The sequence below is a fragment of the Podarcis pityusensis genome (assembly GCF_964106645.2).
Source record: "Podarcis pityusensis genome assembly, chromosome: 3".
In the NCBI taxonomy this organism is placed as follows: Eukaryota; Metazoa; Chordata; class Lepidosauria; order Squamata; family Lacertidae; genus Podarcis; species Podarcis pityusensis.
This window is the reverse complement of record NC_138026.1, coordinates 121,505,726-121,523,882: the sequence shown is the minus strand read 5'-3', so window position 1 is coordinate 121,523,882 and position 18,157 is coordinate 121,505,726. Positions and strand designations below refer to the sequence as shown.

Genomic DNA, 18,157 nt, shown 5'->3' with positions numbered 1-18,157 from the left:
TGCTGGCCACATGACCTGGAAGCTGTACGCCAGCTCCCTCGGCCAATAAAGCGAGATGAGCACCGCAACCCCAGAGTCATCCGCGACTGGACCTAACAGACAAGGGTCCCTTTACCTTTACAACATTCCTAGAGGAGACATGCAAGGGGATGCTTTGTACCAGCCAATAGAAAACTTCCTCTTTCCTTCTGGGCTGGGACAAACTTCCTCTGCATGTGACTAAAGGTGGGCGTGGTCTTACCTGCCCAGGTAACAAAAGGGCAAGGCAGGGAGCACACCTTCTCTTTCTCTCTTCTCCATCTTGCTTTCGACGTGTGAGCGGCAGCAACTGCCTGTCTGCAGTCACTTGGGACTAACACCCATATGGGGTAGTTCCACTTGTATACAGGTGAAACTCAAAAAATTAGAATATAGTGGGAAAGTTCCTTTCTTTCACTAATTCAGCTTCAAAGGTGAACCTAATATATGAGATCGACTCATGATATGCAGAGCGAGATATGTCAAGCCTTGATTTGTTATCATTGCGATGATCATGGCGTACAGCTGATGAAAACCCCAACTTAACAATCTCAGAAAATTAGAATATTCGAAGAAATCAGCAAAACAAGGATTGCAAACTGAGCAAGATTGGGCGTCTGAGAAGCAGAAGCATATCTCGCTTTGCATGTCATGAGTCGAAATTTTTTAAAAAAGAAGAAGACTGTTGTGTCATTATTGTTTTTAAGAGGGAACTAAAGGGGAAATTTTCCAGGAACAACCCAATCTGGATAAGCCAGACTGGATTGTTTAACTCAAGAGATTCAAACAAATCTACCAACTAGCTTTCTGCAATATACAGGGAATGTGCTTTACTACTAACTTACTAGTGTGAGTGAGGAAGGATAATATTTAATAATATTATATGTGTGTGTATATATATATATATATATATATATATATATATATATATATATAATATTAATATATCCAAAAGGCTGGGCTGGATGAATCCCAAGCCGGAATTAAGATTGCCGGAAGAAATACCAACAACCTCAGATATGCAGATGACAAAACCTTGATGGCAGAAAGTGAGGAGGAATTAAAGAACCTTTTAATGAGGGTAAAAGAGGAGAGGGCAAAATATGGTCTGAAGCTCAACATCAAAAAAACGAAGATCATGGCCACTGGTCCCATCGTCTCCTGGCAAATAGAAGGGGAAGAAATGGAGGCAGTGAGAGATTTTACTTTCTTGGGCTCCATGCTCACTGCAGATGGTGACAGCAGCCACGAAATTAAAAGACGCCTTCTTCTTGGGAGAAAAGCAATGACAAACCTAGACAGCATCTTAAAAAGCAGAGACATCACCTTGCCAACAAAGGTCCGTATAGTTAAAGCTCTGGTTTTCCCAGTAGTGATGTATGGAAGTGAGATCTGGACTGTAAAGAAGGCTGATCGCAGAAGAATGGACGCTTTAGACTTATGGTGCTGGAGGAGACTCTTGAGAGTCCCATGGACTACAAGAAGATCAAACCTCTCCATTCTGAAGGAAATCAGCCCTGAGTGCTCAGTGGAAGGACAGATCCTGAAGCTGAGGCTCCAATACTTTGGCCACCTCATGAGAAGAGAAGACTCCCTGGAAAAGACCCTGATGTTGGGAGGGCACAAGGAGAAGGGGACGACAGAGGACGAGATGGTGGGACAGTGTTCTTGAAGTTACCAGTATGAGTTTGACCAAACTGCGGGAGACAGCGGAAGACAGGAGTGCCTGGCGTGCTCTGGTCCAGGGGGTCATGAAGAGTCGGACACGACTAAACGACTAAACAACAACAATATCCTCTTCTACCATCCACAACATTCCCACACTGGGAGTTCAACCTGGAACCTTCTGCATGTGAAGCTAGCACTCTGCAACTGAGCCACGGCCATTTGCCGCATCTTTGAACTATCCAGGAGCAAGGATGGAAGAGCGCTCTTGCCTCCGGTTTTGTTTCTGGACTTCTTAGTGGCTTCTGGTTAGCCGCATCAAGAATCAGGATGTGAGATGAGCTGCTCCTTTGGTCTAATCCTGCGGGGACCGAGGGCAGAGATCCCACTCTGCCAAGATAGTCCAAGGGTGGCAAATCCCAGTGATATCAGCTGTTTTCCTGGGGCAATTCATCATATCAGGGTTAAGTAGCTTTTGAATTCTTTCGCCGGCTGGTTGTAATGTGCCAGAACTGCATCTGGAGAAATCATGATGAGCTGAAGATGTACTTGCTAATGCTAAATGACAGGAAGTCTGTTTCTGAGCACAATTCAAAGTGTTGGTGCTGACCTTTAAAGCCTTGTTCCAGTAGACCTGAAGGAGCATCTCCACCCCCATTGTTCAGCCCGGACACTGAGGTCCAGCGCCGAGGGCCTTCTGGCGGTTCCCTCGCTGCGAGAAGCCAAGTTACAGGGAACCAGGCAGAGGTCCTTCTCGGTGGTGGCACCCGCCCTGTGGAACACCCTCCCAGCAGATGTCAAAGAGAAGAACAACTACCAGACTTTTAGAAGACATCTGAAGGCAGCCCTGTTCAGGGAAGCTTTTAATGTTTAACAGACCATTGTATTTTAATACTTTGTTGGAAGGCGCCCAGAGTGTCTGGGGAGACCCAGCCAGATGGGCGGGGTATAAATAATAAATTCTTATTCTTATTCTTATTATACTTTATCTTCATTGCCATGACTTCTGCTCTTGGATTTACTGCGGCCATTTGGAATCCTGGCCCCTAGCACTGAAAGCGCATGCAGCTCCTCCCTATTTGTTATCACCTGCCAATTGGGGTACTTACTCCAATTAATCATGGAATCACAGAATGAGAGAATCATAGCATGAAGGGACCCCCAAGGGTCATCCAGTCCAACCCCCTGCCATGCAGCGTTCTCAACTAGATCAAACATGACGGGTGGTCATCCGACCTCTGCTTAAAAACCTCCAAGGAAGGACAGCCCACAACCTCCTGAGGGAGACCATTCCACTATCCAATAGCTCTTACTGTCAGAAAGTTTTTTCTGACGTTTATTTGGAAGCTCCTTCCTTGTAACTTGAAGCCATGGGTTCGAGTCCTACCCTCCAGAGCAGGAGAAAACAATTTTCTTCCATGTGACAGCCCTTGAGATATTTGAAGATGGCTCTCCTGTCTCTTCTCAGTCTCCTCTTTTCCGGGCTAAACATCCCCAGCTCCTTGGACTATATGGAAATGGCGGAAATGACTGGCAGAATCCGAGACCAGGGAGAAGAGTCGGTGGAAGAAGACTGGAAAAAGTTCAAAGACTATTTACAGAAATATTGTAAAATTGATGAATGTTAGAATGATGTTGGATAGAAACTAAGTGGTTTTTAGCTGTAATATTATAAGGGAATATGAAAAAATGGACTATTAATAGGTAAAAATTTAATGTTACAATATTTTAAGATCGAAGCCTAGGATAAACAAAGAGGGGAGGGATTTGCTAAACTAACAATTGAAGTGGAATACAGAAAAGGGAGGCGTGAGGAGGTCTGGGAAACAAGCAAATGAAAGATAAGTGATTGAAAGACTGAATTGTTTTTAACTATTTTTATTTTGTATTTTTCTTTTTTCTTTTTCTATTTTGTAATATTTTGAAAATCCTAATAAATATCTTATAAAAAAAATAAAATAAACATCCCCAGCTCCTTCAACCATTCCTCATAAGGCTTGGCTTCCAGACCCTGGATCATTTAACTCACCTTCCTCCATACTGTGGGGTGTGAAACACAGAGCAGTCAAATACAACATTCCTTGTTTTCCTAGAGTGGACATGCAAGAGGAAGTTTGGTCCAGCCAGTCAAAACTTCTTGTTCCTCCTGGCTGGAGCATCCTTCCTTTTGCCTGAAATAGAAGGTGGGCGTGACCTTACCTGTCCAGGTAACAAAAGGACGAGTCGCACAGCACCCTTCCCTCTTTTTGACTCCCTCGTTCATTGGACCAGCTTTTAGCTAGGACTGCTCTGCTAGCTCTCAGCTAGCGGCAGCACTGGGATTATCCCCCCATATTAGTTACATATTTGTACCTAAGTGCCTTCAGGGATCCAACTGTGAACTGATGTAAGTAAACTTCTTTTATTGACTTTGAATAAGATTGTGGAGTCTTTATTCTTTTAAGAGGGATTCAAGAGAACTTACCAGGAACATACAATTAAATCTGAGACAGACTGAATTGTGTAATAGTGAGAGGCTCACACGAGCCTGCAACCAGCTATCTGCTGTGTGTGCAAAAAGGGGAATGTAAACTCTGCTAAGTAAAGGAACTTGCTAGCGCAAGGTAGGAAGGATATTAATAAACAATATATCCTCTCCTGCCACCCTGAACATTCCCACACCGACAGGAAGAACCTTCTAAGTCTCCGCCATTCCCGAATGCAAATCGGGGGCAGCGCACAGCAATATTAAAAGCAGAAGCAGCAAACATGTTTCTTCGGCTGGAGGCAGACACATTTAATAACCTCCAAAGCCTAACGGCTTTGAGAAGAGGGTTGATTTCGATTTGGCGGTAGACGGTCTTAACATTTTAATAACGTTTCTCATCCCCTGCCATGTCGTAAAAGTTGCGTTCAAAGAGGAGTCTCCGCGACGGAGCAGTAAAAAGCGAATGTAGATTTATATCCATGCCCAGGATTAACATCTTCTCTCCTTAGCGTGTCTGATGGGTTTGATTCGTCAGCCGGCTACCTCGATGGTACTCATCCGTCTCTTTGGGTCCCAGGCTTTGATGTATTTATAGCAAACGAGTCTGATCAAATTATTATTATTATTTATTATTTATTGAATTTATATACTGCCCTATACCCAGAGGCCTCAGGGCGTTTCACAGAATAAAATTGTTCAAGGATGAGATGCAATGCAAAAAATGTTTTTATGGGATTTCCGTACAGGGATTTATTGATTCACACTATTTCTATTCTACTATATATATATATATATATATATATATATATATATATATATTATCCCATTGCTGATACATGTAAAGCAATATCAGGTCTTTTGCGTTGGGACACAACCTATTTGGCCTAGTGCAATTTCAGAAAAGGTTACGTTCAGTCTGAGACTGATACAGGCTAAAGCTAAACCGCAAAGGTTTCCGTGCATTTGGGTAGGATATTATTCCATGAGCCATGGATCAAAATACAGTATATACATCTATTTGCTAGAAATAGATATATCTCTATGGATGCCAGAGACCACACAAGCTTTTGACAATTGCCTCACTCTCTGTTTGTTATCTGCATAGATGAGTCACAATCAGGCCAGATTAATACATTAATAAAAATAAAATGAGAGGACATTTATAAATATGTAACAATGCTCTTTTAAGGGCTTACCTGCACCAATGTTCCAGGGGATAAGCTTGGCAATATGCTTTCTTGTATATTTCTTTATTTTTGTTATATATATATATATATTTGTGTGTGCGTGTGTGTAAGAGTTTGGGGTTTTAAGCTGTGTCCCAGACTCTTCTAACCCCTGGATGCAGCAAGTGTTAAAATATAAGCCAGTCTGGCTTCCTGGAGAGGTGATCACTTGGGTGATGGGCCATTCAGGTGTGAGACAGCGAATGGATGGGACCCCCTTTCTCAGTAGACAAAGTCAGAGTTGAGTTTGACAGTGACGTGGGCCAGAGAAAGAGCAGCAAGTTGGAGTCCGAACATGTTTGACTAAACTGAAAACTATGGAGAGACCTGGTCTGAATAGAGATATTGGATTCTTGTCTCATTGCACATGCTAAAGCTATTTTTGGTCATCTGCATAATATACCTTGCTTTTTCCTGTAGGACTAATTGCAGTCGTTAACAGTCGTCAACAGGTTTACCATACCCACTGAGTCAATCACCCATTGAGTTAATCATCCATTTTCTACTACCCTCCTGAGAAAAACCCCACCCCACCCTCCCACTATATATAAGGGTCTAGTGACTTCTGTTGCAGTGTACAGTGGTACCTCGGGTTACAGATGCCTCAGGTTACAGACGCTTCAGGTTACAGACCCCGCTAACCCAGAATTAGTACCTCGGGTTAAGAACTTTGCTTCAGGATGAGAACAGAAATTGCGTGGCGGTGGTGCAGCGGCAGCGGGAGGCCCCATTAGCTAAAGTGGTGCTTCAGGTTAAGAACAGTTTCAGGTTAAGAATGGACCTCCAGAACGAATTAAGTACTTAACCCGAGGTACCACTGTATCTGAAGAAGTGTGCATGCACACGAAAGCTTATACCCCGAACAAATTAGTGGGTCTCTAAGGTGCTACTGGACAATTTTTAAATTGTTTCGATTGCGTCAGACCAGCTCGGCTTGTTGTTGTTGTTTAGTTGTTTAGTTGTGTCCAACTCTTTGTGACTCCCTGGACCAGAGCATGCCAGGCACTCCTGTCTTCCACTGTCTCCCGCAGTTTGGCCAAGCTCATGCTGGTAGCTTCGAGAACACTGTCCCACCATCTCATCCTCTGTCATCCCCTTCTCCTTGTGCCCTCCATCTTTCCCAACATCAGGGTCTTTTCCGGGAAGTCTTCTCATGAGATGGCCAAAGTATTGGAGCCTCAGCTTCAGGATCTGTCCTTCCAGTGAGCACTCAGGGTTGATTTCCTTCAAAATGGAGAGGTTTGATCTTCTTGCAGTCCATGGGACTCTCAAGAGTCTCCTCCAGCACCAGAATTCAAAAGCCTCAGTTCTTTGGCGATCAGCCTTCTTTATGGTCTAGACTTGGTTGGTCTCTAAGATGCTAAGAGCCTAGGACTTGCCGATCAGAAGGTTGGCAGTTCGAATCCCCATGACGGGGTGAGCTCCTGTTGCTCGGTCCCTGCTCCTGCCAACCTAGCAGTTCGAAAGCACGCCAAAGTGCAAGTAGATAAATAGGTACCGCTCCAGCGGGAAGGTAAACGGCGTTTCCGTGCTCTGCTCTGGTTCACTAGAAGCGGCTTAGTCATGCTGGCCACATGACCTGAAAGCTGTACGCCGGCTCCCTCGGCCAGTAAAGCGAGATGAGTGCTGCAATCCCCAAGTAGTCCGTGACTGAACTTAATCCCCGTTATGGGGATTCGAACTGCCAACCTTCTGATCGGCAAGTCCTAGGCTCTGTGGTTTAACGCACAGCGCCACCTGCATCCCTTTATCCATACATACAACAAACGTAATACAGATTAAAACATAAATATCTGGGTAGACTTGTCTAAACAAGAATGTTTTCAGTAGGCACCGAAAAGGGAACAGGGAAGCACCCACTTCGTGTCAAAAGGCAGTGAGTTCCGCAGTGTAGGCGCTGCCACACTCAAAGATGGAGTGGAAGAGGTATTCTGTGGCGCCCGGAGGAGTGGCAGTTCCCCCAGTCGAAGTGGCTCAGTGGGTGTATATGGAGCAAAGCAAACTGATGCTAAGAGCTCCTCTTGGCCCAACTATCAACACGTTTCTTCTGGGTTCTGTGCTGTTCTGCAAAAGCTAAATGTCTGTTTTTCTCCTTGGCTCCTGCAGGCCTCTCCTTCTACACCCGAGTGATCGAGAACTGCGAGGATGAAGCACCATTTGATGAGGTAAGGAAGGAGAGTTTTTAAAATCTGCAGCAAGGAGTGTTTGGGAACACCCCTGCCTCAGACTAAAGATCCCACAATGGGTGGTACAGCTTTCTAGGGGGCAATGGGGGGTTGCTAAGAGGCAATGGGGTGGCAGGGGGTTGCTGGAGGTATGAATGACTTCTCTGACTTTGAAAAGCTGGTATCGCTGGACCAATTAATCCGTTTTGTGGAGTTAATTAAACTAGATAGTTCTGATTGGATAGGATCATCATCATGCAATTAATTGTTACTGTTTTGGATTTTATGATGTGGTTCTCTTCCTTAGTGGGTTGTGCAAACTGCTATTCTGAATAATGTTTTTTATAGGGTACAGGGCACCGGGGATGAGTTTATGGAACCAAGCCACTGGCAGCTCCAAAATATTTGGGAACCACTAGACGAAGGGATGCCGGGCATGGTTTAAAGTGCTGGTTTAGAATGCCCTAAACCGTTTGGAACTAGGATGGCGAAAGAACCACTCACTCCTGTCCGTCAAGTGAGATGGTTGCCTGACTTTTACCATCCAAAGCAAGGCTTGTGGCAAACAGGAGCAAGACGGGGCCTTTGGCGTGGTGGCACCAAGACTTTGGAATCATCTTGCCAGGGAAGAACACTCAACCCTTATTTTGATGGGACTTTAAAAACGTTCTTAGGTGTGTCTTGGTAGGGATGAAGGTGAGAGGGACAGAGATCTCTAGGGAGTTGTTTTCTTCTTTGCAATTCTCCATTTTTTAAATTTCCATTTTATAGTATGTGCAAATATCAGTGCTTTTTCTTTTCTGGAATGGATCGTTTGACTTGCACCGTCCACTTTGTTGTGGGAAGGATAGAGTGTACAGTTTTGAAAACAATGTCGAGTTATACGATGCCTGCCTTTGCCCTTGGCACAAATTTCAGAGAATCATAGAATGGGAAGAGATCCAAAGGGTCATCTAGGAAGAAGTAAGGACACACCTGAATTGAACTAGATGACCGTTCTGGTCCCTTCCAACCCTACAATTCTATGATTCTATGATGATTCACCTGGCAGGTGTATCGCAGGTAATGTGCTCAGGAGAGTCCCTGCAAAGATATTCCCATTTCCCAGAAAGTTCAGGCCTATCCTTGCATCCTTGGTTTATGTGCAGAAGGGAGAAAGTATGAAATATCAAGAAACAACGCAACACTTTTCAGGCAGGATGATTGCCCAGATGTTCTGTGGGCTGAGAAAATATCTGTGTGCATCCTTCGGATGTAGGAATGATGTGTCAGACAGATTTTTGAAACCTCCCTTTTTTACAGGTTTTGAAAGCTGGAGAGGAAAATGCACTGAATGTTTGAACCAGCTGCTGGTTTCTAAAGAGGCAACACAGCCACAGCAGCTGGGTAGAAAAGTTTGCAATAAGAGGTTTCTAAAATGATGCCTTGTGTGGAGAAAGAGGATGGAGGAAAGCTTTTGTCTCTCTCTCTCTCACTCACTCACTCGTGGGCATCTTGGGAAGCTAAATGTTTGAAGATCCAGAGCAGTGAAAAGAAAGGACTTTTCTATGCAGTGTGTAGTTAACCTGTGGAACTCCCTGCCACAGGAGGCAGTGATGGCCAACAACTTGGATGGTTTTAAATGTGGATTGGACAATTTTATGGAGGAGTAGAGGGCAGGGCTTTGCTGTGGCTCCACCGTCAGAGGCAGCAACGCGTCTGAATCTCATTTGCTGGAAACTGCAGGAGGGAAGAGGGCTCTGGTGCTCAGGTCACAGAATCATTTGTAGAGTAGGAAGGGACCCTGAGGGTCATCTAGTCCAACCCCCTGCAATGCAGGAATCTCAGGTAAAGCATCCGCGACCCCTTTCCTAAGGGGTTTCCCCATTAGGGTAGCCTTTCTCAACCCGTGGGTCCCCAGATGTTGTTGGACTACAACTCCCATCACCCCTAGCTAGCAAGGCCAGAGCTCAGGAATGATGGGAGTTGTAGTCCAACAACATCTGGGAACCCACAGGTTGAGAACCGCTGCATTAGGGCATCTGGTTGGCCACAGTGAGAACAGGATGCTGGACTGGGTAGGCCACTGGCCTGATCCTGCAAGCCCTTCTTACCATCTCGAATAGCTAGGGAATTGTAAAGGTAAAGGGACCCCTGACCATTAGGTCCAGTTGTGGCCGACTGGGGTTGCGGCGCTCATCTCGCTCTATAGGCCGAGGGAGCCGGCATACAGCTTCTGGGTCATGTGGCCAGCATGACTAAGCCGCTTCTGGCGAACCAGAGCAGCGCATGAAAACGCCGTTTACCTTCCCACCAGAGTGGTACCTATTTATCTACTTGCACTTTGTGCTTTCGAACTGCTAGGTTGGCAGGAGCAGGGACCGAGCAACGGGAGCTCACCCTGTTGCGGGAATTCGAACCGCCGACCTTCTGATCGGCAAGTCCTAGGCTCTGTGGTTTAACCCAAAGCGCCACCCGCGTCCCTCTAGGGAATTGTACTTCTGCCCTTTTTCATGCCACATCTGTGTGGGCCGGTTGGGGTTCCATGGAGGGGATGAGTAACGGGCACTCTGCATATGCTCCAAAGGAAACTTCTTTAAAAAACAACAACATTCCTTCACACACACTCTGGCTGGAGTGAGCCTTCCTTTGGCAACAGCCGACTCAAAGCAGACTCCCATCCCTGACCATGAGATGGTGGCTAATTCCTCTGCTGTTGCTCCCAAAGTTTCTCTGCCGAGTTTTGCGTCTGCAAAGCTGATTCTCCTCCTCTCGTTACATAAACCTCCGGTGCTGCAAACCTTACATAACGGCCTCCCTCACAGAGCCGCTTGCCAAGTTCTTAAAAACACTCAGGTTGCAGGAGACGGGTCCCCCTGGTTTTCCCTTCTTCCACCTCTTCTCTTTCTCTCTCTCTCTCTCTCCCTCCCCTCCTGCCACTTTGCAGCAGATCCGAATTCTCTTCTGCTGCAAAAAGCTCCTTTTCACTTGCAACCTTCAAAGCCAGTCAGCTGTATGCAGAGGTGTCAATGTTGAAGGAGGCGAGGGGGTTGCTCCTTGCCTCACTGCCACTTTGCCTGCTGTGGTCTGGAACTGGCAACAAGGGGGCAGAAATTTGCACTCCCTGAACTGACCTGTGCAAACCAGAATTCAACAGCTGCCCTTTGAAAATTTGTGCTCTCTTGAATTTTCTGTGTAATACAGTGGTACCTCGCAAGACGAATGCCTCGCAAGATGAAAAACGTGCAAGACGAAAGAGTTTTCCGTTTTTTGAGTCGTTCCGCAAGACGAATTTCCCTATGGGCTTGCTTCGCAAGACGAAACGTCTTGCGAGTTCTTGCGAGTTTGTTTCCTTTTTCTTAAAGCCGCTAAGCCGTTAATAGCCGCTAAGCCGCTAAGCCGTTAATAGCCGCTAAGCCGCTAATAGCCGCTAATAGCCGTGCTTCGCAAGACGAAAAAACCGCAAGACGAAGAGACTCTGGGAACGGATTAATTTCGTCTTGGGAGGCACCACTGTAAACGAAAATCTGCCCTTATTCCCTTATGGGGGACACAAGAGCCCTTTACTGGTTCTCCATTGGTTGGGGATAAGAACAGAGGCCAATCAGAGAATATTGAGAAGCAAAGCAGCTCGTAAGCCTGATCTTTATTGATCTGTTGCAACAGGGTGCTCCCCTCACACGCAGGAAAGGAGGAGGACCCCGAACCAAGGTGTGCCCGCCCTTATATAGACATTTTAAATTGCCCACCCTGGAGTGTAGCTCAAGACCACCCCCCAGACACATCATACCTACATCACAGAAAGGGTGGTCTACAACGGAAATCTGAGTGCATTGTTTATCTCCCATCTGGCAGGTTACCTGTTAATGCTTTCTTGATTGGATATCCTGGGGAGCCTGGCCAATCTTTTGTAGTGACAAAGACTTAGTTCCTGAGCCAGGTCACAGGCTCACCCTATTCATACACAGATATACCCCTAAGACAGGTTTTGTGAATGAAAAGACAATGGGGAGGCTTTTCCATTTTACTTTGACCTTGCAGAGAAAACATTTGGTCAGATGGGGAGCCAAAATGCCCTCCTTGCTGCCTCAGACATGTGGCCCATACATTTAAGTACGTGTTTGCCTGGCACATCCATGAACATTTATTATATATATAAGACCTTAATATATATTTTTTTATTTCATCTGCAACAGTTTCCCCGAGCAAAGCAGGTGTCCCCCCTAAAGTGCACATTAGGGGAGAACTTGAGCAAGAAATGTTTGTGTTGGTGAAAGCAATGCACAAAAATGCATTAGGTTAGGGGAAATCTCATTGCAAAAAGGCATATATTTTCCACACAAAAAGGTATTTGCGAAGTGAAATGCACACACAAATATGTTTGGATTTTGATGAGGACTTCTTAAAAAAATAACAGACAGATGTGGAAATGGGGAGCCCTGGAAGAGTGGAAAAATAAGAAACTGAAACTGATAGAGTCTTTCATCACTACCTGCAGTTCTTAGGGTGAGTCACCCCTGATTTTTTTTTGTTACAAGTTTGACTAAGGCCCCATGTAGAATTAAGAAAATTTCAGCTGGGTTCTTGCTGGGAAAACCCCACCAGGAAGTTTGAACTGCCCACAGGTCATTTTCTTTGATTTGAGTGAGGCTTGCAGAGAATCCCTTACAACCCAGATGAAAGCAGAAAGGAAGACACATGACCTTATCATTTATCAGAGCTGAGCATCGAAGTTGCCTTTGTTCCAAACCCCAATCTTAATTGGACTTTTGTAATGATGTGTTTGATCCCTTTCACATTCTCGTTTATCTTGCATGCTCATCTTAATTGGCACCAGCGCCCTAAGGGGTCCTTCTGCTGGGCCAGAAAGGGTAACATTTGCAGAATGACATGGTCACATCCCAGCTGCCCCAAGCTAGCTATCCTCCTGTTCCCAACTGAGTTACTCAAAGAAAACAGAATCCCGTCCCCCCATTCCTGCTGCTTATCAGCCTCCAAAAATTCCCCAGGTTTCTCTGAAGCCTCATTTGGTAGATTGATGTTCAAGCTCTCAGTGTCAGAGTGTTTAGGATGATCTGAGACCACACAGAGTTCATGCAATAGGAAAGGAGTTTGCTAAAATGGAGTTACAGAAAACCAGGTTATTCTCCTCTGGAGCAAAATTGACAAAGCAAAATAGATAAAAGCCTGTTGCAAAATGTGGTTGGCCAGCCATGCTTGATTAAGGGGTTCCTTTGCTCATTGGATGAGACCCGGGTGGTGCTGAGGGTTAAACCACAGAGCCTAGGACTTGCCGATCAGAAGGTCGGCACTTCGAATCCCACAACGAGGTGAACTCCCTTTGCTCTGTCTCAGCTCCTGCCAACCCAGCATTCTGAAAGCACAAAGTGCAAGTAGATAAATAGGTACCACTCAGGCGGGAGGGTAAATGGCGTTTCCGTGAGCTGCTATGGTTTGCCAGAAGTGGCTTAGTCATGCTGGCCACATGACCCGGAAGCTGTACGCCGGCTCCCTCGGCCAGTAAAGCGAGATGAGCACCGCAACCCCAGAGTCGGCCACGACTGGACCTAATGGTCAGGGGTCCCTTTACCTTTTCCTTTTGCTCATTGGGCAGTGGTGAAATGGCAAAAGATATGCAATGTAATTTAGCGTTTCGAGAGGGAAGGGCCGTTCTTACCAAGCAGAGTGATTTCCCCTTCCAAACTAGAATGCCTTGGAGAGGCCGTCGGCAAAGTTTTGACAGACTTCTGGGTTTGCTCAACTGCCAAAAAGAGCCTCCTGAAAGTCAATTCTGGGTTGCCCGGCAACCAGCAGGCCGCCAAAGCCCAGATGGATGAACAGATGAACAGAAGCAGCTGCCTCGCATTCGTTCAGGAGGCCAATTTCAGTCTCCTCTCCCTCCTTCTGGGAAAGCAAAAAGTAGTCAAGCCTGTGATGGGAGGATTTCAGGGGGTTATTCCTGCTGGGAAGGGGGTTGGACTAGATGACCCTTGGTTCCCTTCCAACGCTACGATTCTTTGACTCTAGTACAGCCCAGCACATCAAAGGCAAGGAGAACCGTGCTTGAGACTTCCCTCCATCCAATGGCTTGCAACCTGGCCACTTTTGGAGGGCCCTCCCCACCCTGTTAATAATGAGGAACCTGTAGGGCATAGCTCAGGGTGGCCAAAAATAAGAATGTCTGCCATTTGCTGTTGCCTCCCCTTGTCCCTTGGCATCCAAAACGTTCAACTAGATTGTAGAAACCTGGGAAAAAAGAGCACCAATCCTCACGTCAAACTAAGAATAGAAGAACAGCTTGCTGGATCAAGCCAGTGATCCATCTTGTCCAGAATCCTGTTCTTGTGGGATGTAATCCACTGGGAGCAGTCAAGCACAACATTCCTTGTTTTCCTAGAGTGGACATGCAAGGGGATGTTTGGTTCAACCAGTTGAAACTTCCTGTTCCTCCTGGGCTGGAACATCCTTCCTTTTGCATGTGATAGAAGGTGGGCATGACCTTACCTGTCCAGGTAACAAAAGGACAAATCACGCAGCACACTTCTCTTTTTGACTTCCTTCTTCGTTGGACCAACTTCTAGCTAGGACTGCTCTGCTAGCTCTCAGCTAGCAGAAGCACTGGGATTATTCCTCCATATGGGGTAGATCCACATGAGATTGAGATTATTCATGAGATTGAGATTATTCATGAGCACTGAGATTATTCCTCCATATGGGGTAGATCCACATGTACATATTTGTAGCTAAGTCTTCCTTCATGAATCCAACTGTGAACTCATGTGAGTAAACTTCTTTTATTGACTTTGAATAAAATTGTGCATCTTTATTCTTTTACGAGGGATTCAGGGGGACTTACCAGGAACGTAGAACTCAATCTGAGACAGACTGAATTGTATACTAGTGAGAGGCTCACACGAGCCTGCAACCAGCTATCTGCTGTGCATGTAAAAAGGGGAAGGTAACTCTGCTAAGTAAAGGAACTTGCTAGTGCAAGTTAGGGAATATATTAATAAACAATATATCCTCTCCTGCCACCCTGAACATTCCCACAGTTCTCAAAGTGGCCAACTAGATGCTCATTATGGGAAATCCACAAGCAGGATCTGAGCACAGGAGCCCTCTGTCTTCCTGCAGTTTCCAGTGACTGGCATTCAGAAGAATTGTTGCCCCCGGCTATGCAAGCAGAACACAGCCATCCTGGCAAGAAGACATCAATAGCCATCAGCAGAATGTGTATCATCCTCGTATAAAGGCATCCAAGTTGATGGAAACTGCTTCAGCTTCCCCTTGCCAGGTCTTAAGGCACCAGAAAATGTTCAGATTGTCCTCTGCAAATCAGCCTCATTTGCTTTGGGGAGAAATTTCAGTTTCAGAAAACTCACATGGCTGCTTTCTCCAGGCCGAAATGTTCTTTGTCCTGCACCTCGCCGCAAAACACTTTGACTCTTGCCTCTGAACGCGGCAGCAAAAACGTGAGCCACGAGAAGTCCGCTTTATTAACACGATGCTAATGGGGCACGTTTCTCCCCAGGAAGAGGATCCTAATGGCTGTTTTTAATTGGCTGCAATAAAAAATAATAATTTCCCCAGGGACCGTGTTTATTTTGAAAAGGCAGGCTGCAGCTGAAGCCCTCATCGCATGAAATTGGTAGGTCTTTCTCGTCCTTCCAAGTAAAAGTGCTTTGGGTTGTGTTTTTCAGCTGCTAGGCTTCACTGTTTGGGCAGCCTTAGTGTTGTTGTTGTTTAGTCGTTTAGTTGTGTCCGACTCTTTGTGACCCCCTGGACCAGAGCACGTCAGGCACTCCTGTCTTCCACTGCCTCCCGCAGTTTGGTAAACTCGTGCTGGTAGCTTCGAGAACACTGTCCCACCATCTCGTCCTCTGTCGTCCCCTTCTCCTTGTGCCCTCCATCTTTCCCAACATCAGGGTCTTTTCCAGGGAGTCTTCTCTTCTCAGGAGGTGGCCAAAGTATTGGAGCCTCAGCTTCACGATCTGTCCTTCCAGTGAGCACTCAGCACTCCTTCAGAATGGAGAGGTCTGATCTTCTTGCAGTCCATGGGACTCTCAAGAGTCTCCTCCAGCACCAGAATTCAAAAGCATCCATTCTTCGGCGATCAGCCTTCTTGATCGTCCAGCTCTCACTTCCATACATCACTACTGGGAAAACCATAGCTTTAACTATACGGACCTTTGTTGGCAAGGAATCCTTAGTATTTATTAGCTTTTGCTCAGGCTGGCAATTGCGAGGTAAGAACATAATCACCTGCTGGATCAGGCCAGCAGCCCTCCTAGTCCAGCATCCTGTTACCACATTATGGAAAAGTTGCAAGCAGGATTCGAGCACAAAATCCTCTCTCCTCTCCTGCAGTTTCTGGCAACAGGCTTCCACTAGCAAGGGCTGACAACCCACATTGAAAAGTCTGACCTGAACAAACCCAACACAAAACAAAACACAATTCTGATTTCCAGAGAGTAAAGCCTGCACCTCTCTTTTGGGAGGCAGGAGTGGTTTCCACGGGAGATGCCAACTGCTTTTCTGTGTTGTGTTGTGCTTTGGCTTGGACAGGAGGGCACCATGCCAGCCTACTGTGCCAGCCACAACACCAGAGACTTGGGGGCCCTTGCAGCAGTTAACAGTTCCAGAATAATGAGAGTAAACTGGTAGGTGGGAGCTCGCTCCAAAGTCTGTCCCATCCTTAAAGGCAGAAGGCAGGTGAAGACATTGTTGGTGCTTTTGGGTGGGAGACGGCCTTCTCCCGGCACCAATCCAGAACTCATAGCACAGCAGAGCAGAGCATTCACCCCTCTGGATGTTCAAGCAAGCAGCAGAGCTTAGCAGAAGCCGAGACTGAGTATATGTAGCATCTGAGTTTAGTGATTTATTTAAAGGTAAAGGGACCCCTGACCATTAGGTCCAGTTGTGGCCGACTCTGGGGTTGCGGTGCTCATCTTGCTTTATTGGCCGAGGGAGCCGGCGTACAGCTTCCGGGTCATGTGGCCAGCATGATTAATCCGCTTCTGGCGAACCAGAGCAGCGCACGGAAACACCGTTTACCTTCCCGCCAGAGCGGTACCTATTTATCTACTTGCACTTTGACGTGCTTTCGAACTGCTAGGTGGGCAGCAGCAGGGACCGAGCAACGGGAGCTCACCCCGTCACAGGGATTCGAACCGCCGACCTTCTGATCGGCAAGTCCTAGGCTCTGTGGTTTAACCCACAGCGCCACCCGCATCCCTAATGATTTATTTACAGGATCAAAATAAAGAACAGAGCAGTCATGGCATGTCTCTTCTCCTCCGAGAGAGCACAACAGCAGAATAAAGGTGACGGAAATGGCGTCCAGTTCCTTCCGTTGCCACACTTCCAAAGAATGGAATATCAACACACAGAGCATGTGATCTAGTAGTCACATATTCTGCAGCACGAGAGAGAATGAAACACCTGGCAGCCCAACCCAACTGGTACCTTATCATAAAGAGAGCTGACTGGATCAGGCCAATGGCTCAGCTAGTCCAAGAAGATGCCCCATTGGGGACCATGCACGCAGGATCTGACCAGAGGAGTCCTCTCCCCTCCTGTGGAGCATTGCTACTTCCAACTATGGAAGCAGAGCCTGGTCACCAATAGCCCTCCCCTCCTCAATCAATTTGCCCAATCCTCTTTTCAAAGCCTTCCATCCCTGCCTCCTGTGGCAGGGAGTTCCATAGTTTACCTACATGCTATGTGAAGAAGGACTTAAAAAAAAAATCTGTCCTGAATCTTCTACTGTTCATGAATGTCTATGAGTTCTAATGTCATGGTAGGTTTCTTAGCAGAGGTTGGGTCTTGGATGCTTGAGTTGAGATTCCTGCATTGCAGGGGTTTGGACTAGATGACCCTCTGGACCCCTTCAATCTCTACAGTTCTCTCATTCTATGACTCCACCAACCTGCACGTGTTCCATTATCTCTGTCCTGGGCTTCAGATTCTGGCCCCATCCGATCAGAGAAGTGTTATGCTGAAGGATCGCTGGCCAACATTCCTGTCATTTCCGAAATGGATGGATGTTTCCCAGCCAGCAGTGTAGCTGTTTCACAATCAGTGGGTTGTGAACAGCATTGCATCATCCTAATAATTCATGAAGAACTCATAAATGGCTTTGGAAAAGATGTAATTACCACTGAAAGCTGCCCTGGTCTCTTGGGATAACCGAAGTGGAGTTTCTGCCACCTCTGAAGTCTACATCTCCTCCTCCTTAGCTTATGATGAATGAGTTCTTCTGGCTGTGTCAGCTCCTGACTCAAGATTCCCTGCTTTCGAAATGCCAACTCCTTCATTGTCAGGGCTTTGGACTAGATGAGCCTTGAGTACAGTAAATCCTGGCGTGCTCTGGTCCATGGGGTCACGAAGAGTCGGACACGACTAAACGACTAAACAACAACAAAGTACAGTAATAATAATAATAATAATAATAATAATAATAATAATAATAATAATAAATTTTATTTATACCCTGCCCTCCCCTGCCAAGACCGGGCTCAGGGTGGCTGACACCAGGTATAAAAACAATTGACTGAAATACAATTTAAAAACAAGATTAAAATACAACAATAAAACATTAAAATGCAGCCTCATTTCAGTAGGAACTCAAATAAAAA

The 18,157-nt window shown here is 46.1% G+C and overlaps 1 protein-coding gene across 16 annotated transcripts in view; it reads left to right on the top strand.

Moving 5' to 3' along the window:
- The window catches only part of OTOF (otoferlin), a 202,944-nt gene that overhangs the window by 11,822 nt on the left and 172,965 nt on the right, over positions 1–18,157 (top strand). For all 16 annotated transcript variants that reach the window (XM_081000800.1, XM_081000798.1, XM_081000788.1 and 13 more), the window contains exon 2: positions 7,483–7,541. In XM_081000800.1, the coding sequence (XP_080856926.1) occupies positions 7,483–7,541 (59 nt within the window). The remainder of the gene's footprint in view (positions 1–7,482; positions 7,542–18,157) is intronic.